The 20,542-nt window shown below is 40.6% G+C and overlaps 1 protein-coding gene across 2 annotated transcripts in view; it reads left to right on the top strand.

Moving 5' to 3' along the window:
- tmem117 (transmembrane protein 117) overlaps nt 1-16,034 on the top strand; it is a 57,368-nt gene extending 41,334 nt beyond the window's left edge. The window contains exons 4-8 of one of the 2 annotated variants that reach the window (XM_066668477.1): nt 3,982-4,081; nt 7,300-7,397; nt 9,579-9,738; nt 12,413-12,542; nt 14,102-16,034. In XM_066668477.1, coding sequence (XP_066524574.1) covers nt 3,982-4,081; nt 7,300-7,397; nt 9,579-9,738; nt 12,413-12,542; nt 14,102-14,742 — 1,129 coding nt within the window. In that variant the 3' untranslated portion in view covers nt 14,743-16,034. The remainder of the gene's footprint in view (nt 1-3,981; nt 4,082-7,299; nt 7,398-9,578; nt 9,739-12,412; nt 12,543-14,101) is intronic. The other variant, XM_066668479.1, reaches the window with a different exon arrangement.
- Nucleotides 16,035-20,542: the final 4,508 nt, after the last annotated feature.

The following is a 20,542-nucleotide window of genomic DNA, read 5'->3' as shown; positions in this document are numbered from 1 at the left end:
AAATCTGTTAATTTACATTTGGTTGGAGTATGATTATTTACTGTCTAATTGCTTATCATAAACAGTGTTAAACACATCTCCGTGCTCTGGCTGATTGGAATTGTAAATAGAGAGGAGCCTATGATAATGAGATATTGATATTCACACAAGCTTCATTCAGATTAGTTCTATTCAGACTTATTAGTTTATACTGCATGCAGTTTTCATTGAAGGCTTGCAATGTTTACTTCTGCTGCTTTTATACAATCTAAAAATTATGAAGTGTTTGGAGACATTCAGAGCCAGTGCAGAATCATTTCCGTTATACATTGGATAATTGGATTATTTTGCAGTGGTCACAACACTGATGCATGTACACCCCTTTAAGTGAAGTGTGGAAGAGCAGTGACACACCTTACAACACAACCTTTCCAGTTTCTCTAAATGTTGTTGTTGTTGTTGGGAGCGTTTGTGCTCATAAATGAGGTTAACTCTCCCCATGGCAGGTGACACGCCGGGCAAACGAGGTTTAATAGCATCACAGAAGAGTGAAGACAGACATTTTTGAGGGCATTCCTGTCTTACTGTGAGCCAGTGATTAAGGCTGCAAAATGTCAACAAATCAAATCACAATAGAGCCCTCTTGTGGAACATTCCCTAAATGTGAGTGTGCATAAAAGAAATAGCCCACCCCCACCTCTTCAGAAGCAATTCCTAACCGTCATTGAGTGAGTATGTAATGAGGCGAGTGTGTGTGTCTGTGAGTGAGGCAGTTCCATGAGGTGCTTTGCATCTGAAAATAGGGGGGCATTTCTGTTGTGATCTTTTCTTACAGACACGCCTCTCTCTCTCTCTCTCTCTCTCTCTCTCTCTCTCTCTCTCTGCAGTTTGACTCTGCTCATTTATTTGACAGTTTACTGGAAGGATGCGGAACAGAAATTTCCTCACGTAATCATTTTTGTATACAGTCATCACATTATACCTCAAACCACTCAGTCCTACTTTGCTGTAATTAAGTTAATTATAGTAGACATAGGTAGGTTTTTTAGTTTTCCAGTGGCACTACACATAGCAATTTGTAAAAATTGACATTGTGTAGGTAGAAAAAGTACTACCCGTCTACCTTTCTATATACAACAGCAGGCCTTTGTATAGACATATTAGGGAGCAAGGACTAAGCAGAAGAAAGGGCAACCTGAATGCAAAAGAAATACTATGGAATGTACTGCATATGCCAGACATAGAGCGGTCTGTTTCAGAGGATCACGGATAAAGTGTGAGGAATCTTACAGGAAGATCAACTTAAAGCACAACCTCCAGCATCAAGGCCAAAGTATTTGTCCATTATACTATACGAATCAGTACGAATCTGTGAGATTCAGCTGTCTCTAAACATATTTGTTTTTCTCAAAGATTAACATGTAAATATTAATTTTCTGCAATAAGGGAAAACATCTGTTTAGAAAATATTAGCAACGCTTACTTCTAAAATTACTTAAGATTTATTAGCTGGAATAATTTTGTTCCCTCTTGAAATAAAGTAAAGGACATCTGCACTGAAGGATTATGATGTGGTGGTAAAAGATACAGAAAGGAGTATTTATACATCACAAGTGTCAAATAACTGATCCTCATGAAGGATTTGGCTTTATGAGTGAGAGCTAAGCAGCTGGGGAGCCAGGTTGATTTGGACTGAAGAGGTGGTGTATGCATATTAATGTGCATGGCTGGAGCCCTGCAGGGCCCGTGGGCTTATGGTGCAACTGGTGAAAGCAGTGGTTGGACATGCCTTCTGAGCCCACACTCAAATTCATTAAGAATCTTGTCACGGCCATTGTCGACTCTGGAGGAAAGTGGGTTCCTCAAAGTGCATGAGCTCCTTCCTCAAACAAGAAAATACGGCTAGCGGGAATGACTATACAATTTTGCAATTTCTCACGTTCTTGATTCGAAGCAACAAGCAGAACATCTATGACCTCTTTTCTGCAGATCCCAGGCACAGGGCCTGCTTTTAACAAGCCTGACCACTGGAGGTTATAATTAATAGAAGGGGACACTGGAGCAGCTCAGTGGCAAATAGCAGCCTTAGGCAAAGTGGTGCTCTTGTATATGTGTCTGGCATCCTCCCAGAGGGCTGTTGTACAGTTTTACAGTGGATAATCACAGCGCTATGGTAATTTCTTCTTCTGTGTGTTCACTGGTGCCTCACTTCAGTGGGATTCGTGTGTAATGGGGGGCCTTCAGTCTACTCTTTCTGGTGTAATGAGAGAAGCGGCACTATGACATGGAAAGCATGCTGTTTCTGGAATAGAACAATATAGGTGTTCTCTGAATAGATTGGAAGATTGTCTGTTTTAGAAGATTACTATATATGTGTGTGTCAGTGTGGGTAGGTGGTTTTTGCAGGAGCTAAGTTCTCCTAGAAGCATTGCGTCAATGTTTCAGCACGCAATACCCTTCCTCATTAGGTCACTCGCCTCGCACCGCATTAAAATTTCAGCCTTCATGAATAAGTCAGAGCCCCCAGCCTTTAATCACGGGGGGTATGGGGGAAAAGGGTGAGAAAATTTAGAGGGAGAGCAGAGAAATTGAGAAAGTGGAGAGAAAATGTGGGGGAAATAAAAAGGAAGGGGGATTTAGGGCTGAGATAAAAACAAAAAGGCTGGCTCACAAAAAAAAACCTTCCTGCGTTTTGTTGCAGAAAAGAAAAAGAGGAACATTATTATTCCCCTTCTAAAAAAATGACACCTGCACAACTGAGAGGAAGGTTTTTGTCTGGCCATGCTGTTTTAGCGTGACGCAGGGAGCTGACAGAGTCCAGATTTATCGATCAGAATTGCGGCCTGCGTGAAGGACTCCCGGTGGGATCGTTATGGCGACTGGCAGCGCTCCAGAAACAGAAGGTGTTCCAAAGTGACTTAACATCGTGACAAATCTGCATTCTAATCACAGGCCCTTACTCGTGCTCACTGCCTCAGTCCGTCACTCTAATGAGGGCCTCTCCTACGAGCTTAAAGGATGGAATGTAGATGCACTTAGATAAATCACATGTGCCTTAATGGAGGGCTTTTGGTGGCGGTTTGATGCAATATGCTGTTTGTGCAGCAGGACACAAAAATGAATGAGGAGGAAGCGAATGTGATGCAAGGATGTGTGGGTTCTCCCTTTTTCCCTTTCTTGAATAATAATCTCTCTGCTGGCTCTTGGTCTTGATGGGCGAGTGTATGTAATGCTGTGCTATTGGGAGGAAATGTCAGCTAATGGCAAGAGGAAGGGAGAGATAATTGGCATTCATTAAGTTGAGAGGCTGTTAAACCTGTCTGTGCTCGTTAATAGGATAATGAGATTACGGTGGAGTTTGGGAGGGCGGCAGAAGGGGTGCAGCTGGTGGGATTCAGCCGCTCCGGGTTGAACTGTGTTCATTCCATCAACAGCAAATTCAAAACGCAGTCGGCCACAGCCACAACATTTCTCAAACTCCGTCTCTTTTTCATTCTAACTTCATTAGCCTTTGGTTTTTGCAGAGTGTGATTAAGCAAAGTCTGCACAGAGTGCAGTCACGCTGTCAACTTTTCTTGAAGAGTTTTTGTTATGTGTCTGCACTAATTTCTGTAAGCGTGTGTACTGATGTGAAAATGCTGAGGGGTCTCCAGGAGAATCCTCAGCTTTATCTCCAATTATTAGAGGCTTGTACCTCGCACTGCACTCATCATAAATAGTAACCGTGACACCTACACAATGCACTGGGAACTGATTTTCTACTCGGTGATTGTGAAGTCAACTAAAAGCCCATCGAGGCCCTGCCTGATTCAGCAGGTAAAACGCTTGTGTTTTTGTGCTTGTGCAGGCAGATGGAAATTGATTGAGTGTGACAGCTAACATCATGATGCTTTGCTGTTTTGACCATGATTTCCCCTCATTCTCTTCTATTTTCTCAAAAAAAAAAAAAACTTCTTTCTCCACTCTCTGTCTCACTTTATCTTTCTCCGTGCCTCTCCACAGCCCTCACATGGTCACGGAGTACATGGGAATAAGGAACGAGAGCTTTATGAAAATGGCTGCTGTTGGTACATGGATGGGAGACTTTGTGACTGCATGGATGGTAAGGTGGTTTTTAACTACGCCTGCTTTTAATCCCTTTTATCTTTTTCTTTTGCCTAGACACCTAACGCTAAATCCTTCAATTCGAAATCCTCTGAGCACGAACAACATTGCCTGCTGATGCTTCTAAAGTAATACGCTGATTTCATAGCATATTTTTGCTAAAACAACAAGGAGAATGTAAAATCTGGTGCAGATTAAACAAGATGGATGTGTGATAACTATGCTGCTTAGTTTAAAGCTGTGCTTCTGTGGTCTCAGAGCAGAGGTGAAACCCACCACTGAGGCATGATATGCTCTAGAGGTCTCCCTTGCAATAGCTGTACGGACAACACACTACACTTGAATTTCTGTGAAATAGTTATTGTGGAGTCTACAGTATGAGCATGTGTTCCATAGACACATTTTGAAACGAATCAGTGCCCCTTTCTCACCAAAGGTGGATAGTACCACACTAGTCTGGATTCTTTGCATTCCAGACCTCAAATGAAGAAACTGTGACTGTAAATCAACATAAGCCTTCCAGCATCTGCAGCCTGAGAGAAGCCTTAGTACGGTGGTCCAGAGAGGAAAAACACATCACCATGAAAACAGGAAGCAAAGAAAAGACAAGAATACTAAACCAGAAAGAGAGAGATGAGAAACTGACAACATTAAATTTAACACTGAATACACATTTTTGTCTTCAGCACAAATGACTTTTGTGTTCTCTGTTCATGATTTTGTTGTTGTTTGTGCACCATATCAGGCTGTGAACCTGCAGCTGTGTTCCGATTAATAGATATGATCCTATACATTTACTCATTGCACACATGACTTAGGGCGACATGGTGGTGCAGCAGGTAGTGTCTCTAGCTCATAGCTCTAGGTTGTGGGTTCGATTCCCGCTCCGGGTGACTGTCTGTGAGGAGTTGTGGTGTTCTCCCCGTGTGCGCGTGGGTTTCTTCCGGGTGCTCCGGTTTCCTCCCACAGTCCAAAAACACACGTTGGTAGGTGGATTGGTGACTCAAAAGTGTCCGTAGGTGTGTGTGTTGCCCTGTGAAGGACTGGCGCCCCCTCCAGGGTGTATTCCTGCCTTGCACCCAATGATTCCAGGTATGCTCTGGACCCACCGTGACCCTGAACTGGATAAGTGGCTACAGATAATGAATGAATACCTGACTTATTTCTAGTCTCTCCTCAGATTTAAACAGTCACTGTTTTGTAGTAAAGAATCAGATGAGATACAAAACCAAAATAACTGGGACACAACTTTTAACACATTGTTCCTCCGAATTTGGGCCAAATGCAGATGATACATATTTGACTTTAAGGGAAATTCTTCATTAGTCTCATAGAAGATATGAAATATTATACTATTATACTATACTAATATTATTTTGAATATTACACATAATTGAAGATTCTCAAATCAATTCACTGAATAAACAGCTTAGACTTCAAGGGGTTAAAGTTTATGTATGATCAGAAGTAAAGGGCGCTGGGAGGTCACACTGCCTCGGTGCTGTGAGCCGTGCTGTCTCCTGTCTCCCCTCCACTGTCCACCCACACTGCTGTAAGATGAGAGTCCTCTGGGACATAGGAGTCTATGGAGGATGAGCAGGACTGACACTTTCAACTGTATACATGAGCGTGATTGTCTGGGGTTGTGTATGCATAAGTGTGTGTGTGTGTGTGTGTGTGTGTGTGTGCGCGTGTGTGTGTATGAGCAGCCTTGACAACCCTCTGCTGCCTGCCTCACATTAGTATGCCTGACAGGCAGAGAAAATAGAGGAAGAGTGAGAGATGCAGAGAGAGAGAGAGAGAGCAGACTCTAAAAGTGCTGAATCGAGACATTAAGCTTTTTTTTTTTACATTCCATTAATTCAACTAGGCTCTTTCTCAATGACCTCCTCTTCTCCTCCATAAAGTTGTGCATTTCTTTTTTTTTTTTTTTTTTTACTGTGGGACGTGTCACGGTCTGAGGATACACACACACACACACACACACACAGAGACAGAGACAGTTTCCTGCTGCTGGCCGGAGCAGGGAGATCTGATGCCAGGTCTGTGTCCCACCGCGGGGACACTCTGTGTGTGCTCTTGCCTCAGGGCGTGATAATCTATCGACACGCTAACCTTGGACAAAATGTGTCATCCTGAAAAGGCCAGATTTGCATAGAAACAGAGGGGAGAGAGGGGGGGCGGTGCAGGCAGGCACCTGAGTTTAATTACTTTTACTGATTGCTCAAGGGTGATATTTTTCTCCCAAACAGCAGTAAACTTTGACAGGGTAAACGTGCTCCGACTGTGAAATCTGTTGGCAGTAAACTCAATCGTCCGATCGTCAGCTTTATAGAAGAGCAAGAGGACTAAACTTGGATCTATAAAAAAATTTCATGGCTCTGTTTGCCACCATTTCACCATAACAGCATTCTGACCCAGTGACCAAGAGTGTTTCTCTCTACAGTATTTTTAATGATAAATAGTTTGATGGTTCATAATTTAATTCAGCTGTTCCTACTGAGGTACATAACCACTGAAATATTCTGAATATACATTTTTTAGTATTAAAAACATTTGTCCTGGATAAATCTATAAAAACACCCTCAATTTGCTGTTGTGCAATTTCAGTGTTCGAATAATTAATAGGAAGTTTTAAATAATTTAAGATATATACAATATAATAAATGATGCAGAGAACTGTAGATTGTTTTTTTAAATTACCTGCATACCCACCCAGAGAGAGTGAGACTTATTATTCCCTCTTAGCCTCTTCCAACAGTGGAACAGCACTTCTCGGGGGCCACATTTGGTGTTTTTAAAATAGCAGAAGTTATTGTGAATAATGTTAGCATGGAGTGACAGGCGCTGTTGCTGCTGCACAGCTCTGGGGGCACTGGAGTGTTAGGTATGAGCCTCAAGTCACTTTGTGCGTGCAGTCTGTTGTGTTCTCCCCGCATCCACTACCCAGACCCTGGTGTTGTGCTTGTGTGTCCCTGGTGCCAATTCCAATCCTGGGAAATATTGGAGGCATCCGGCATACAAATTGTGCCAAGTAGTGTGTGCTGATGATTGGCCAATTTGGCGACCCCATGCTGGAGCATGCAGAAATAACACAAACATGATGACAAATAATTCAGAGCTCTTGAACAGTAGTGGATATGGACATTTTTACACAATATTTAGTGCCATCACATTTGTACAGGTTTACTGACTCCTGCCCATCTCCTCTGTCAGGTGACTGACATGATGCTGCAAGACTCGCTCTACCCAGACTGGGGACAAACCGCCCGACGCATCTGGAAACAGGGCAACAACAGAATTGTGCTTTTCTGGTGAGTTAATGGGGTGAAATCTGGCTCAGATGTTGGTTTTGTGAAAGAAAAGTGAACATGACAGCCATGTTGACTGGGAGCCGTTTTTTTCTCTGTAGCAGTCAGAGTTTGTTTCACAGTGTAGCCCTATTGGAGGTGTTCTTTTGTTTGTGTGTGTGTCTCTTTGGAAACCTTTAATTAATCTCAGTCAGCCTCACTGTAATGTGCCCCATCAGTATCACTGCCTGGTCTCTGAACATTAACACAGGTTTGACACAGACAAACCCCTTTATCACCTTTTCTGATCTATGAAACCTGTACTAAACTTTAGAAGCAGATGACTGACTCCATATATGACATGATGCATCAGCTTGTTGAAATGGACTGTTATTGAAAACAACACGTTCATATAAATCCATCTATTCAGCCTAAATCAGTTTAGCTCGGCTGATTTGTGTTATTGTTTCAGCTTGGACTTCTGCTTCTCAGTGAGTAATTAGCACACTCAGGCCAAGTTGGTACATTTTGCCAGCACTAATTTTGTTGTGAATATGCCTACTTGACTCCTACAGTGGTGCCACAAGGGTCTCTACATGGAGAATTCTCCTTTAAAGACTCTGAAAATGCTTTTTCTGGTGATGTTTCTTGAATTTAGAAGGAAATCCTAATACACTCCAAGAATTTGCGGCAGACACAGGAGGGCAGGTTATCTGAAATATTTTCACTGCGAACTGGCTAATGCAGAAGGGGGACAGAAACAGTTATTAGCCTCTATATCAATGGCCATGTTAACTGTCAGGATTTCTTTAATGTTGTAGTAGAAGAGTCGCCTTGTGTATTTGCATAATGCATGCTGGGAAACAGTCAGACAACGTGGACAAACGTGGATGGACAAAAATAGCGTATCATTAAGGCTAAGGGGGATACATCATTATATTATAGAAAATTACATAAGACAAAAAAGACATTCGATAATATTTTAAATTGGAATTCCTCTTTTAAAAGTGCAGTAACAAAACTAACCTTTGGAAAACTTAGTGCCAGCGTGAAATCTTTGAAGCATAATCAGTTTAGTTCTGCCAGCTTCTCCATCGCTTGGGTTCGATGCAGGGTGAATGCTGACTGAGATCCATGTTCTCTGTCACTATAGTAGCAGTCCATGCACCAGAGGAAACTCCTTCAACCAGAACAATCTTAAAGGTCATGAATTCAGAACAGGGGAGGAGCTGAGAGAGATGTAGTTGGAAACTTCGCCAGAGCTGGGATTCAGAAAAATGAACATTATATGCAGGTCTAAGTGTAATGTGTCTGTTCACATTCCAATGACTGTGCTATAGGAAAGAAATGGTAGCACATACCTCCCCGAGTGTGTATGCACCTTGTCTGCATATCTTTCCAGACAATGGTTGTGAAGGGTCCTGAAATGAATACAGTATAATTAGGGCCAGTAAGTTGAAGTGTCCTTCCCGAGCTGCACTAGTCAGCCTTTCTGATGCATAGGACAAACCCTAACCTTCATAGACTCCATAGATTAACCTCAACTGTGTTCAGTATTTCTAGCATTTCTACGGAAATGGTATTTACTTTATTCAAAACACTTTAACTAGTATTCTGAGTGCACACAGTTCAGTTAACTGTTTCTTCAGAGTACAGAGGGGAAAAAAAAGATAAACAATAATGTATAGAAACACATTTCAGCCCATAACACTCAAATGAGCCATTAAAATAGTCTCAGAGGAGTTATAAGATTACAGAGGTCTTACCATAAAGATGGAAATAGTAGCCTTACTGTTGAGAATATTGCACCCATGCATTAGAGGTATATTAAAGTTTCAGAAAGCAATTTTGCTGTCTCATTATAAGCCCTGTGGAAGCCTCTGGGATGTAAATGTTGCCCTTTTTTTTTTACTTTAAAAGCATACATTTTGAGGGGAAAAAAAAATTAAACACCACTGAAAAAGCCTTGGTCTACTCCTCTGAGCATTCATTTTGGGTGTGCTAGCTTTTTATTTGCAGTAAGTACTGCAAAATTAATGCAAAATTAATTCAAGTCTCTTATCCTCAGTGAAGAGCAGGAACTGGATGATCCAATAACTATATTAGCTTTTCTCAGCACCAAATGCTGACTAGTTTATCAGAAGTAACTAGTACAGTTTAATCTCTGTCTCTCTCTCTCTCTCTCTCTCTCTCTCTCTCTCTCAGGACAGTGTTGATTTCTCTGACGTCTGTAGTGGTGTTGGTCATCAGTACAGATTGGATCAGTTGGGATAATCTGAACCGTGGGTTTCTACCGAGTGACGAAGTCTCCAGAGCTTTCCTCGCCTCCTTCATCCTTGTCTTTGACCTCCTTATTGTCATGCAGGTACAGCACTGCCCTCCCCAATGACTAATTAAAAAAATAACTCTCTCTCTCTCTCTCTCTCTCATTCTCTCATTCTTTACTCTCTTTATTCCTCTGCTTGCTTTCTGTTTCTCCCATTTACTCTCTGCCACACTCACAAGGCACTGCCCACAATGTGTGAATGAGCCTCTTTTTACACGTGTTAGCAGGTTTTCTGCTTATGTGTGATTTTCAGGCATTTTGGTTGTTATGTTCCTCTATGTTTATTGTTTGTTGTGAATGTTGCTTTATGTAGGTTCTTGCAGTAGTGTTCATTCATAGTGCCACCATCTTATACAGACACTAATTTCATGTACGACTTTGAGTATTCTCAATGGTTTCTGAAGTGAGGACACCCTACAGATTTCACACTAAAACAGCTACAAAGGTCCATGGATTCCAGTGTTATCTGGAAAAGGGGCTTGAGGACCTGTTCTGTAAAAGAGGACTGCTGAGATTAGACCTCTATCCCTAGAATGTTTGGTGCTGATAAAGGACTTATTTATTTACTGTGTAGTATGTGTTGGGTCATTGTTCTGCTTCAACGTAAATCACCATCACTGTGTTTTAGAGTTATGTTTGATTGAATCTGAGGCATTTAGGATTCTTCTGTACACTTCAAAATTTATTCTATTTCTCTTTGTTCTTGCTCATAGTTCCTTCCTGTTTTTAAACAATGTAAACAGCTGTTTCTGATTAATTTATTCAGATCTTTTGGAATACTGTTTTGTTGGCTTTGATGTTTTTCTGTCCTCATGTTGAGAGACAACACCAACAGACTCTGCCTTTGAATGCTTCAAGAATAAAAGAGAATTATCACCGTCTAATTACTTAGACGACACAGCAGATACTAGCCTTCAATAATTGTGCTCCCCATCATGTCACCTCTTTGCTTTTAGAGTGGAGTTCAGTCCACCCACACAGGACCTTGAGTTCTGCTCAATATGCAGTGCTCATTCAAACAGACTCATTCAGGATTGCCATCTTCCATTTGCTGCCTTGTGTACCCTCAAACATGTTTATTAGCCTTATTTATGATTTCAATTAGCCCTTTACAGCTGGAACGTACTTCTCCTTGATCTGTTCTTTCTCTCACCAGTATGCTCACTGAAAACAAGGCCTTGGAGACTTAGATCTTTGGCCTCACCTTTGTCTGTGTGCGCTGCGTGTGACGGTTAATCTCCACGCTCTGTGTGATGCCACATTTTTTTTTTTTTTATTTATATTCAGAGGCTAATTAACTTTCCCTTCACTGTTGACACCAGTCATGCCAGAAATACTCCAGTCCATTGCTCCTGCTGGATTTACAAGGCCTTTCATTGCATACTCTTCTATTGGTTTTATTTCTTACGTTTATTGGGCTTTTTGAGCGTGATGGTTATCATTAATGGAAATGAGCTGAAACTGAAGCAGAGAGAGAGAGAGAGAGAGAGATAGAGAGTATGCAATTATGTATTTGGCTTAACCGAGAAATCAAAGGCATGCAATTTTGTAAACACAATGCTTAAGCGGTAGGACGCAAAGTGTATTTTCAAGGGAGCACATTCAGTTTTGCTTTAATTGGAAGTTAATCCTGCGCTTCACAAGTTCAAGGTACATTATGTAATCCTCATTTTCTGGGTTTTGTTGTCTCAGATACACCATCTCCAGCCTAAAATATGTCTTGTAATCCACACTAATGTTTGAAAGCTATCACTAGCTACACTTTCTAATGCTGAGTGCAGGTTTGATGGACTTTCTGCTCTCTCAGGTCACAGGCAGTTTTCAAGGCCACTCTGGGTATTTTACAGGTAAAGCTTACATCTGTCCATGTGATTGGACTCTCAGAAGATTGTAGCGCTGTAGAGCTGAAACCTCAAATATCCTGAAATATCAACCATTAAATTATAGCAGGGCAGCACGGTGGCGCAGCAGGTAGTATCGTAGTCACACAGCTCTAGGGACCTGGAGGTTGTGGGTTCGGTTCCCGCTCCGGGTGACTGTCTGTGAGGAGTTGGTGTGTTCTCCCCGTGTCAGTGTGGGTTCCCTCCAGGTGCTCCGGTTTCCTCCCACAGTCCAAAAACACATGTTGGTAGGTGGATTGGCGACTCAAAAGTGTCAATAGGTGTGAGTTAATGTGTGTGTGTCTGTGTTGCCCTGTGAAGGACTGGCGCCCCCTCCAGGGTGTATTCCCGCCTTGCGCCCAATGATTCCAGGTAGGCTCTGGACCCACTGCGACCCTGAACTGGATAAGCGGTTACAGATAATGAATGATTGAATGAAGGAATAAATTATAGCAGTATCTTCAGAAAAGTACAAGTGTCAGACAGTTTTTGAGGATATTGCGCAAAGAAAGAAAACAAATTGCAATATTATGTAACATCATAGATCACATTTTTTATGTTTACAGTCAATATGGCCATCAATTCATTAATTTTTCATTGTGAAAATAAAATAAGAGCCAATCTTAACATACAATTTCCTCCAACACTAAATATAGTACAAATTCTGTTGGCATTATTTCCAATTTAAATCTTCTGCTCTAAAGATTTTGACTGGAATTAATATAATTAAAATCAAACAATCAAATTTCTGTATCTGTCATGTTTCCACCTTTATTTGAAGTCATGCACAGAGTAACAAATACATATTAACATGTTGGATCTCCATTCTCCAGGACTGGGAGTTTCCTCACTTCATGGGTGATCTGGACATGAATTTGCCCGGCCTGTCCACAACACAGCTGAAATTTAGACTACCAGTCTGCAAACGGATCTTTAAAGAGGAGTATCATATACACATCACAGGTGCAGCCATGTTCCCCACTACTCATTTTAAAGCATCATTCATTTGCAACTACAGCAGTACAGTTGTTTTAAGCTGGTGTTTTAAGCTATGATTTAAGGATATTAAGAAGCTACAGGAATGTTTTCCTTTGTAATAACCTTGGAAACGGGCTTCATTTCTTTCTCTTCTACTCATTTGTTTCAATAAAACCTTGCATTTGTTCAGAGGGACCTTTGATGAAAAAGCAAATTGACTTTAAGGATCTGGTCCTCTTTAAATCCAGTGCAACATCTTTGACTGGCTCTGGTCTTTGTCTTGACAGCTATTGTGGGAATAGTCTATAGTTCCCGCATGGGAAGCATGCTGAACAATTTGCGATTGACTGTTAACCTTAATGTGCTGCACAGCAATTTAATATTATGAGAATAGTCTCGCGTGACTAAATTAAAAAACGAAGGCTATTAAAAAGTAGACTCCTAGAGAAGAATCTGCTCATTTTAAATCTTTCCCTGAGCAACGAGCCATCTGTTTCTTAATCAGAACCTGCAGGCTTTCTTTCACCGTTTACAATGATCGAATATTCTGGAGGCTTGTATGAACCAAGTTCTCCATTACAGAGTGTGGCGTTTGATTACTGCCAAACAGAGATTACACTGGGTGCAATAAGATAAAGCCTTGCACTCTTTTAAATGCAAGGCGTTAAAAATGTATGAAAATATCACATAGTACATATTTTAGATAAATGACCTCAAATGGACATTTTGATGATTCTTCGAGGCAAAGCTTTTAATGATATCGACATGCTAGGAGACAGGAGTGAAAAGGCAATGAATGATTTTAAATGTCTGAAGTAATAATCATGATGTTTTGTTTGGCAGTTCTATTTTGTATATATATTCCAGTATTGGTTGCCATGTTTTAGTAAAAACCTCTGGTCTATCAGTTAAACTGTATCATAACTGCTCCAAATGGAGCACATTACCAAGACCTTTTATCCATGCTTCAAATGATGGTGCAGCTTCTGATTTCCACTGTTATAATATTAATCTATTTGCCAAAAGAACATCAAGAGAAATCTCTTGTTTCTGAAATTTTTTCACATATAGATTAGAGAGTCCCTTATTCCCAAAATTGCAACTAAGGGATCTGGTAAACAGGTTCTATCAAATAGAGAAGAAGTCAAAGACTTCCAAAACTCAATGTTTAGAGCATGTCCAAAATCAATGACTGCATGTTGGAGAGATCTCGGTGAATATCCTTTGCAATTTGGCTTTTGAATAGTGAAGTCTATGAGCTATTTTGAACTGTATTAATGCATGTCTTGCATTTATTGAACATCTGTTAAAAATCTTTAGAGCATCTTCCCATTGTTCATCAGTAATCTCTATACCACGTTATTCCACCCATGCTTTGTTTGAAAGAGTTGGACTGGATGGTAGCGTGATCGTATAAGATGTTAAAAAAGGCAGAGACCTTTTGTATATGGACAGAAAGAAAGAATCTTCTACAAAGATGAATGATGTGGTGTGGTTTCAATTTAAACATCTTTTTAATGACTCCCCATTCTTGTTGATTGCAGGTAAATGGTTCAATTATGGAATCATCTTCTTGGTCCTCATTCTTGACCTGAACATGTGGAAGAACCAGATATTCTATAAGCCCTATGAGTACGGTCAGTATGTTGGCCCAGGTGAGAAGATCTACACAGTGGAGGAGCCGGACACTCTCAGCCACTTTAACCGTAGCACTCTGACCTGGGAGTGGCGCTCCACTAATACAGACCCTCGCACCAACCACACCTACATCCACAGAGACATGTTCCTGCACAGCCGCTACATTGGCGCCAGCCTGGACGTCAAGTGCTTGGCCTTCATCCCCAGCCTGGCCGCCTTTGTTCTCTTCGGCTTCTTCATTTGGCTTTTCGGACGCTTCCAGGACAGCGAGACATTTCCGGAGAGCCAAGACAAAACGTATGAGCGCATCAAGCGCAAATCGCCCTCGGATTTAGGCGTCACGCCGGAGGAGGTTCACGTGTCCATGAGCGAGACTCTGAAGAGAAGCGGGACTCCAATGCTGCTGCTGGTGGAAGCCCACCATTTCGGGTCTTCCACTAACTCCATATCCCCATGTTCTAATGAGACCCAGGAGACACAACCCAGTGTTTCTGTGGAGAAAGCGGCGGGTCCAGAAGCTGCAGATGTCGACAAACTCTCCCCATGATCTCTTAACCTTTCACAAAACTTACATGAATAAATGTGCGGGATGTTTCTGCTGACCTCCTACAGTTCTGTCTTTGCCTTTGTGGTTATCATCAGTGGACAATGAACCTGCCTCCAAAGACATTTTTCACACTTCTGGAACCTTTAAAACAGGGCTTCACAATCCCAGTCCCGGAGACTCCATAGTGTGCTTTGTCTTACTGAACTCATTTATTAACGCTGCTGATTGGCTGGAGGAGGTGGGTCTAGCCGGAAGAACACACAGATGTGTAAAGCACGGGGTCAGCAGGACTGAGATGGGGAACCCTGGCTTTAAAACCATGACAGAGGAGATCAGATGAAATCCCAAAATCCACTGTGGTCTTCTTTTCTACCTTTTAATAATAAGCTTTTCAAGACACCATATATGGCACCAAACATTTGGAACTCTGTGCAGTTCAACATGTTTCCCGTCAGAGATTTGTATTGTAATATGTTCCAATGGTGCTTAACATTTTATTTTTTCTACTGTCTTTTTTATTGAGCTATCCTTGTGCCTATATGAAGCGCATGGTAAACATGGTCATGATGAATATCCTTCAGATGAAGCTGTGCCTTGACTAATTATGTCCATTTATGGACAGAAAATTCTAATGACTTTTGGTTACCTTCTACAACATGTTCAGTATTTACACCATTATTTTTTTATCTGAATCTGATTTGAAATCTCAGAGGTTTTGCATCACCAAAGCATTTTATCCCAAATGAGTCATGTCATCAGTTTACAAACAAGGCTTAGTTTTTCATTTGCTAATTCATGCAGAGGGTTAGGTTTAGTGGTAACCCTAACCTTAGTCCTCGATTGTTTTTCATTAAAGTACAGAATCCATTAATTGTAGCTGACACACATATTACCACCTGTCTCATATGGTTTGGTGCGACTGGTTTTTCCAAACTGCTGGTCCTATTGACGTTCTAAGTAATTTATCTCATGTTTAGGATGAATTATAAAGATCGGCTTTAAGATTATAGATTTAGTGGCACCAAGACTTCAACCCAGTTTTATCACCTCATTACTGGCGCTAAATGTACAACACCTGCTTTTCTCTCAAAGTCATATCTGTCAGGCGTTTTGTTGAAAAAACTGACCAAAGTGGTTTATTATTTATTTTGCAGAGCCATTAAAATGTATCTCTTTGCTTTGTCATATTAATGTTGTGTTGTTGTTGACCAACAGTTTTTGTTTGATTGGGTTTTCTGGAAAAAAAAAGCTGGTGATGTGTTTTGTCAAATATATATTAGGCATTTGTGTAAGGCAGTGTTGTTAATAAATGGCACATGCTAAGCTGCAGCTCTCTGGTGTTGATGGAGTTGATGTTGATGTATCGTTGGAAAATGATGTCGCTCATTTTGAAACGCAACTGCTGGTTTCCATTTCAAACAGGCTCAGTCCACAGTGACCCTGTTGCCAAGCAACTCTTCAGGGCTAACCTCTTCCAGCTGCTGACCCAATTAGTTCATTAGGGTGGGAAAATAACTTTGTGCAGCCAAGGCAATCCAGCCCGCTAGAGATGAAAATTTGGTAAATGACCATCAGTTCTGATTACCGCTGGCATATAAGGGTTACAAAAGCCTTTCCACTGGGCTCCATGTGTTGTGAGAACCTTCAGGGGCATGAGTATTAGGTGTGTATGCAGTATGACCATTTGATATGAAGGTGTTCAATTGTATACACAGCTTGTAAAATGTCCATAGAAATGCACAGAATCAGTCAAACCCAAGCTTTTGATCACTATGAGCAATGTCAAGCATGAGCTGAAGGCGTATAAAACTGCCACAGCATTTAGCTGTGGATCAGTGGAACTGTGTTTTCTGTTGTGATGGAGCACCAGTCTAGTACATTTAATAAAATAAATTAATAATAATAAAATAACTGTAATTAACTGTATATTAGAAATCAATATATTGTTTCAGTATATTGTTTATTATTGGAATTGTGTACATTCCAAAATATCAAGACCTTTTAAAGCTTAGATTTACTGGACGCCAATTGGCTGCAAAGCGTTTGTGACACAAGCATTGTGTGGTTCCAAAATATATCTTCATATTAGCAGCCCATGAAAGTAATTTTGTCTTGTGAGCAATATCCTGAGTTTCAAAAAACTTTGTGATGCTGCTTAATTAAGAACACAGAGACCATAAACTTAAATTCACACTAATAATTTGAAGATGTAATTTATAGTTTGTTCTGTTCTGTTTTATGATTATGGTTAAATTGTGAAACACACATTCATATTTTATTAGAATTATTTGGAAAAAAAAGAACATAAATACACACTGCAAAATGCTACCAAAATACTTTTTTTTTATCCATTCAATTGAGTCAGTGCAAGGACCAGTTCAAAAGAACAAGGCTGGGTTTCCCAAAAGCATCTTGGAACAAAGAAGATTCTTAAGTGGTAGAGTGAGCATCACACTGAACACTCTCTCTCCCTATTGAGATGATCTTAAAAGTAAGATGTTTTTGGGAAACTGGGCCCTGTTCTTTATTATATTGAATGCGAGTGATCTCTATTCTGAACACTGATTGCTGAGCAGTTTTCTCTACAGCTGTATCGTGACGTGTAATTCTAAATAATATTCAAATTAATTAATTAAAACATGCTTTTTGTTGATCATACTGCTTTAGAAAATAAATGAACACAATCAATAAAACTCACAATGCCCACTCCTTAAAGCCCCATTTTGAATTTTAGAACTTTTTGTATCATTCTAAACTTGGGTGTTATGTGAAATGTTCAGCAAAGTTTAAATAAAAAAAAAACACAAAACAGAAATATGATAAATCTCTCCTCAAAAAGAGAACGGTGTGTGGGCGTAGCCCAATGCTACTAACAGTGTGTGACTGACAGTTCTCTAACTCTAGGGTCTAAATCCTACTCCTTAATCTAAGTGTGTATATAAGAGTTGACACTGGAGGATGCCAGCTTACCTCCACTGATCTCGGTCAATCCAAGCATGAAGCTCTTGAGGGTGGACAGTAGTCGCTAAGCAGTCACGTTACACAAACGGAGAGGCGGGAAGTCGGTGTCCGTCATACAACGCAGCCCATTACTGCACCCTGGACATCCATCATTCGGAGGCTTCTCTGCGACCCCGAACTCCAGGAAGCAAGCAGGTGACCCCCAGTGGCTGGGATCTGTATGTGAACCATGTGCTGTCTACCTAAGTACATTTTCTACACTCCTAACAATGGCTACACACAGCCTCAAGAAAAAGCAGTCCTGGGTTTTTTCTGTTTTTTTTTACTCTGAACTGCGGTTGTCATTTTACACAGGATACAATATAGCACAAGGTGGGTAGATGTATGTACATGTTCATGTATGTACCTACGGACGTCTTTTATGTGGCTGAGGTGGGGTTTCATGTGATCGTTTATATGTGTTAACATAATTGTACGACTTGTATACCTTATAGAGTGTCTCCAAGTTGATGTTTTCCCCCGCTGCTACTCTGCTGTACTGGTGACCGAGTGTGGCTGCTATCTCCACTGTACTGCCTTCCCCGCTGTTACTCTGCTCTGTGTGCTGGTCCAGTGCGGATGCTATTTACGTTGATACGCCGTTAATCTTAGTATCCGATCAGAAAGGAAAACAGTGGTATCGAACATTATTAATGTCTGGGACGTTGTTGAAAGGTGAGCAGAATGCGTGAGGGTTGAAGTGTTCAAGGGGTCATAGAGTTCAGAGCTGAATTAAGACACTCATGCTGCTTCAGCGCTGTAGCTCCTACATCCACCGCGGTGCAGCTCAGTGTTTTACTGGAGCCTCGAACAGAAATGTGTTGAACGTTGTTGAGGTAATATTTATCATAGTGTCTTCTTTATGTTTGGAGAATGTTTCTGTGACACAGCCTTTTGTTTTATACTATACATTTAACAAAGAGAAAGTCATCTCGTCTGTCCCTATAACGACACAAATACACGGACACATTTCACCGTTACTGACTTTCTGATAAGTAAATTACATCTGCTCAGCTTTCTCTGGATAATTAAAGCCAGAGAACACCAGAGCGAGGTGTTACTCAAAGTAAACGAGGCTGTGAATTAGTTACAGCACTGTTTTATCAGTCGGACCCTTATAGAAATGTAAGTCAGTAATAAATATATAGTTCCAGCGATGCCCTGTTCCTTTATCAAGTGTAGATTACTTGGTTGATAAAATGTTAAGGTGCTTGGTTTTAGAAATGTTCAAAAACTTAAATGTTAAAACGTTATCTTGTTGTTTTCTGGTAATGAGTTGCTTTAATGTCGTCTCAACACGGTGATTCAGTTTTGTAGCTTTGTATGAATAGAAAATAACCATGATCATATATACACTGTCAGCAACTGACAGTATATTTTTATAGTTTGTTGTTTGTTATTATTGTTTAAGTTGAATGGAAAGGAATATTAACTGTCCACAAGGCATGTGTTTGTCTGTCCAAAGTTCCTCTTTTTTTTGGACACCCTAAATATATACCACATATGAGATTCACAATTGTCTTCAAAACTCATTTTTGTGATTACTGCCACCCATAGTTAAAATAACTATATATATATATTAAAACACCTTACGTATCTCTGATTTATTTAGAAGTGTATTTAAAGCTTTGTAAGCTGGGCTTTGGTCAGCTTTTCAGACAGCTTCTGCTGAACATCTTGGGCCTGATATTCTTGGCGTTACTGAGGGCTTAAAATGAGATATTGATTTCTTCTGAGCATACAGTCAGTGCAGGGAAACTATCAAAGCATTAGTTTGGAGAAATAACTGTTTGAGGCAGAGAAGAAATAAGAAGCTCATCTTAGCTTTGTAATGACCAGTGTAAGAAGCACAGAAACCTAGAGGAACAGAGGGAACAGTGCTGAACTCAAGAGCAACCGCACATCGCAAAGAAACAACCATAAATGCATTTTATCACTGGAAATAATCTGTACATCTCAAATCCTTATTGGAACTGAATAAGGATCTTCAGAAAACAGAATGTAATTAGATATAATTCCGTTCATTCACACAGTTCAGAATGAATAACACACTGAAGGCCAACGTAAATGGATGGTGTGTTTACCCTGCAGTACGGAAAAAACATACAATGCCTTTTATTATTATTTATATATTGTGAAGTACTAAGAGAATTTAGAAGAGACAAGTAAATAGACAACTTACAGTGTTCAGCCAGAAAAGATGAACTACATCTAAAAAGATTTTTATCTTATAATGAGAATGAGACCAAAAAGATAAAAACAAGTGTACACAAGATTATTATTTAACTCAAAAAGGGAGCATTAACTTTTCAAAATATTACTGTCACTGATTATCATCAGTTTCTGCATTGGCCCTATCATAAAGACATTGTGAGGCTGGACATCCAAGAAAGCACAACTGGCCTCACCTTCTTCTGGTGGGAAGATTGGCTCAGCATGATGCTAGTGGATGAACGTGTCTGTAAACTAGAATAACAGAAATGGATATTAAGGGTTCTCCTCTAAGCATGGTGAGCTATCCAGTGATACTGCATTAGCAGCAGTTTGAAAAGATACAGTAGCTGGCTTTACATGTCTCAGAGGCATGTTGTAGCTCTCATCCTTTCAGTCTGGTAGCACTGTGTGATTGGGGAAGATCTAGCAAGTGGGAATAATTGAGTAAAAAAATCCCCACCCTCAGATCAATACATGACAATGCACTGACACATCACTACACTCCTAATGGAAAGGGAAAGGGAAACCTCCGGAATTGGCTGCCGAGCTGTAATTAATTCCAGAGGACGAGGACAGTCCACCTCAG

The sequence above is a fragment of the Hoplias malabaricus genome, chromosome 4 (genome assembly GCF_029633855.1).
Source record: "Hoplias malabaricus isolate fHopMal1 chromosome 4, fHopMal1.hap1, whole genome shotgun sequence".
Lineage (NCBI taxonomy): Eukaryota > Metazoa > Chordata > Actinopteri > Characiformes > Erythrinidae > Hoplias > Hoplias malabaricus.
This window is presented reverse-complemented; position numbering and strand designations above follow the sequence as displayed.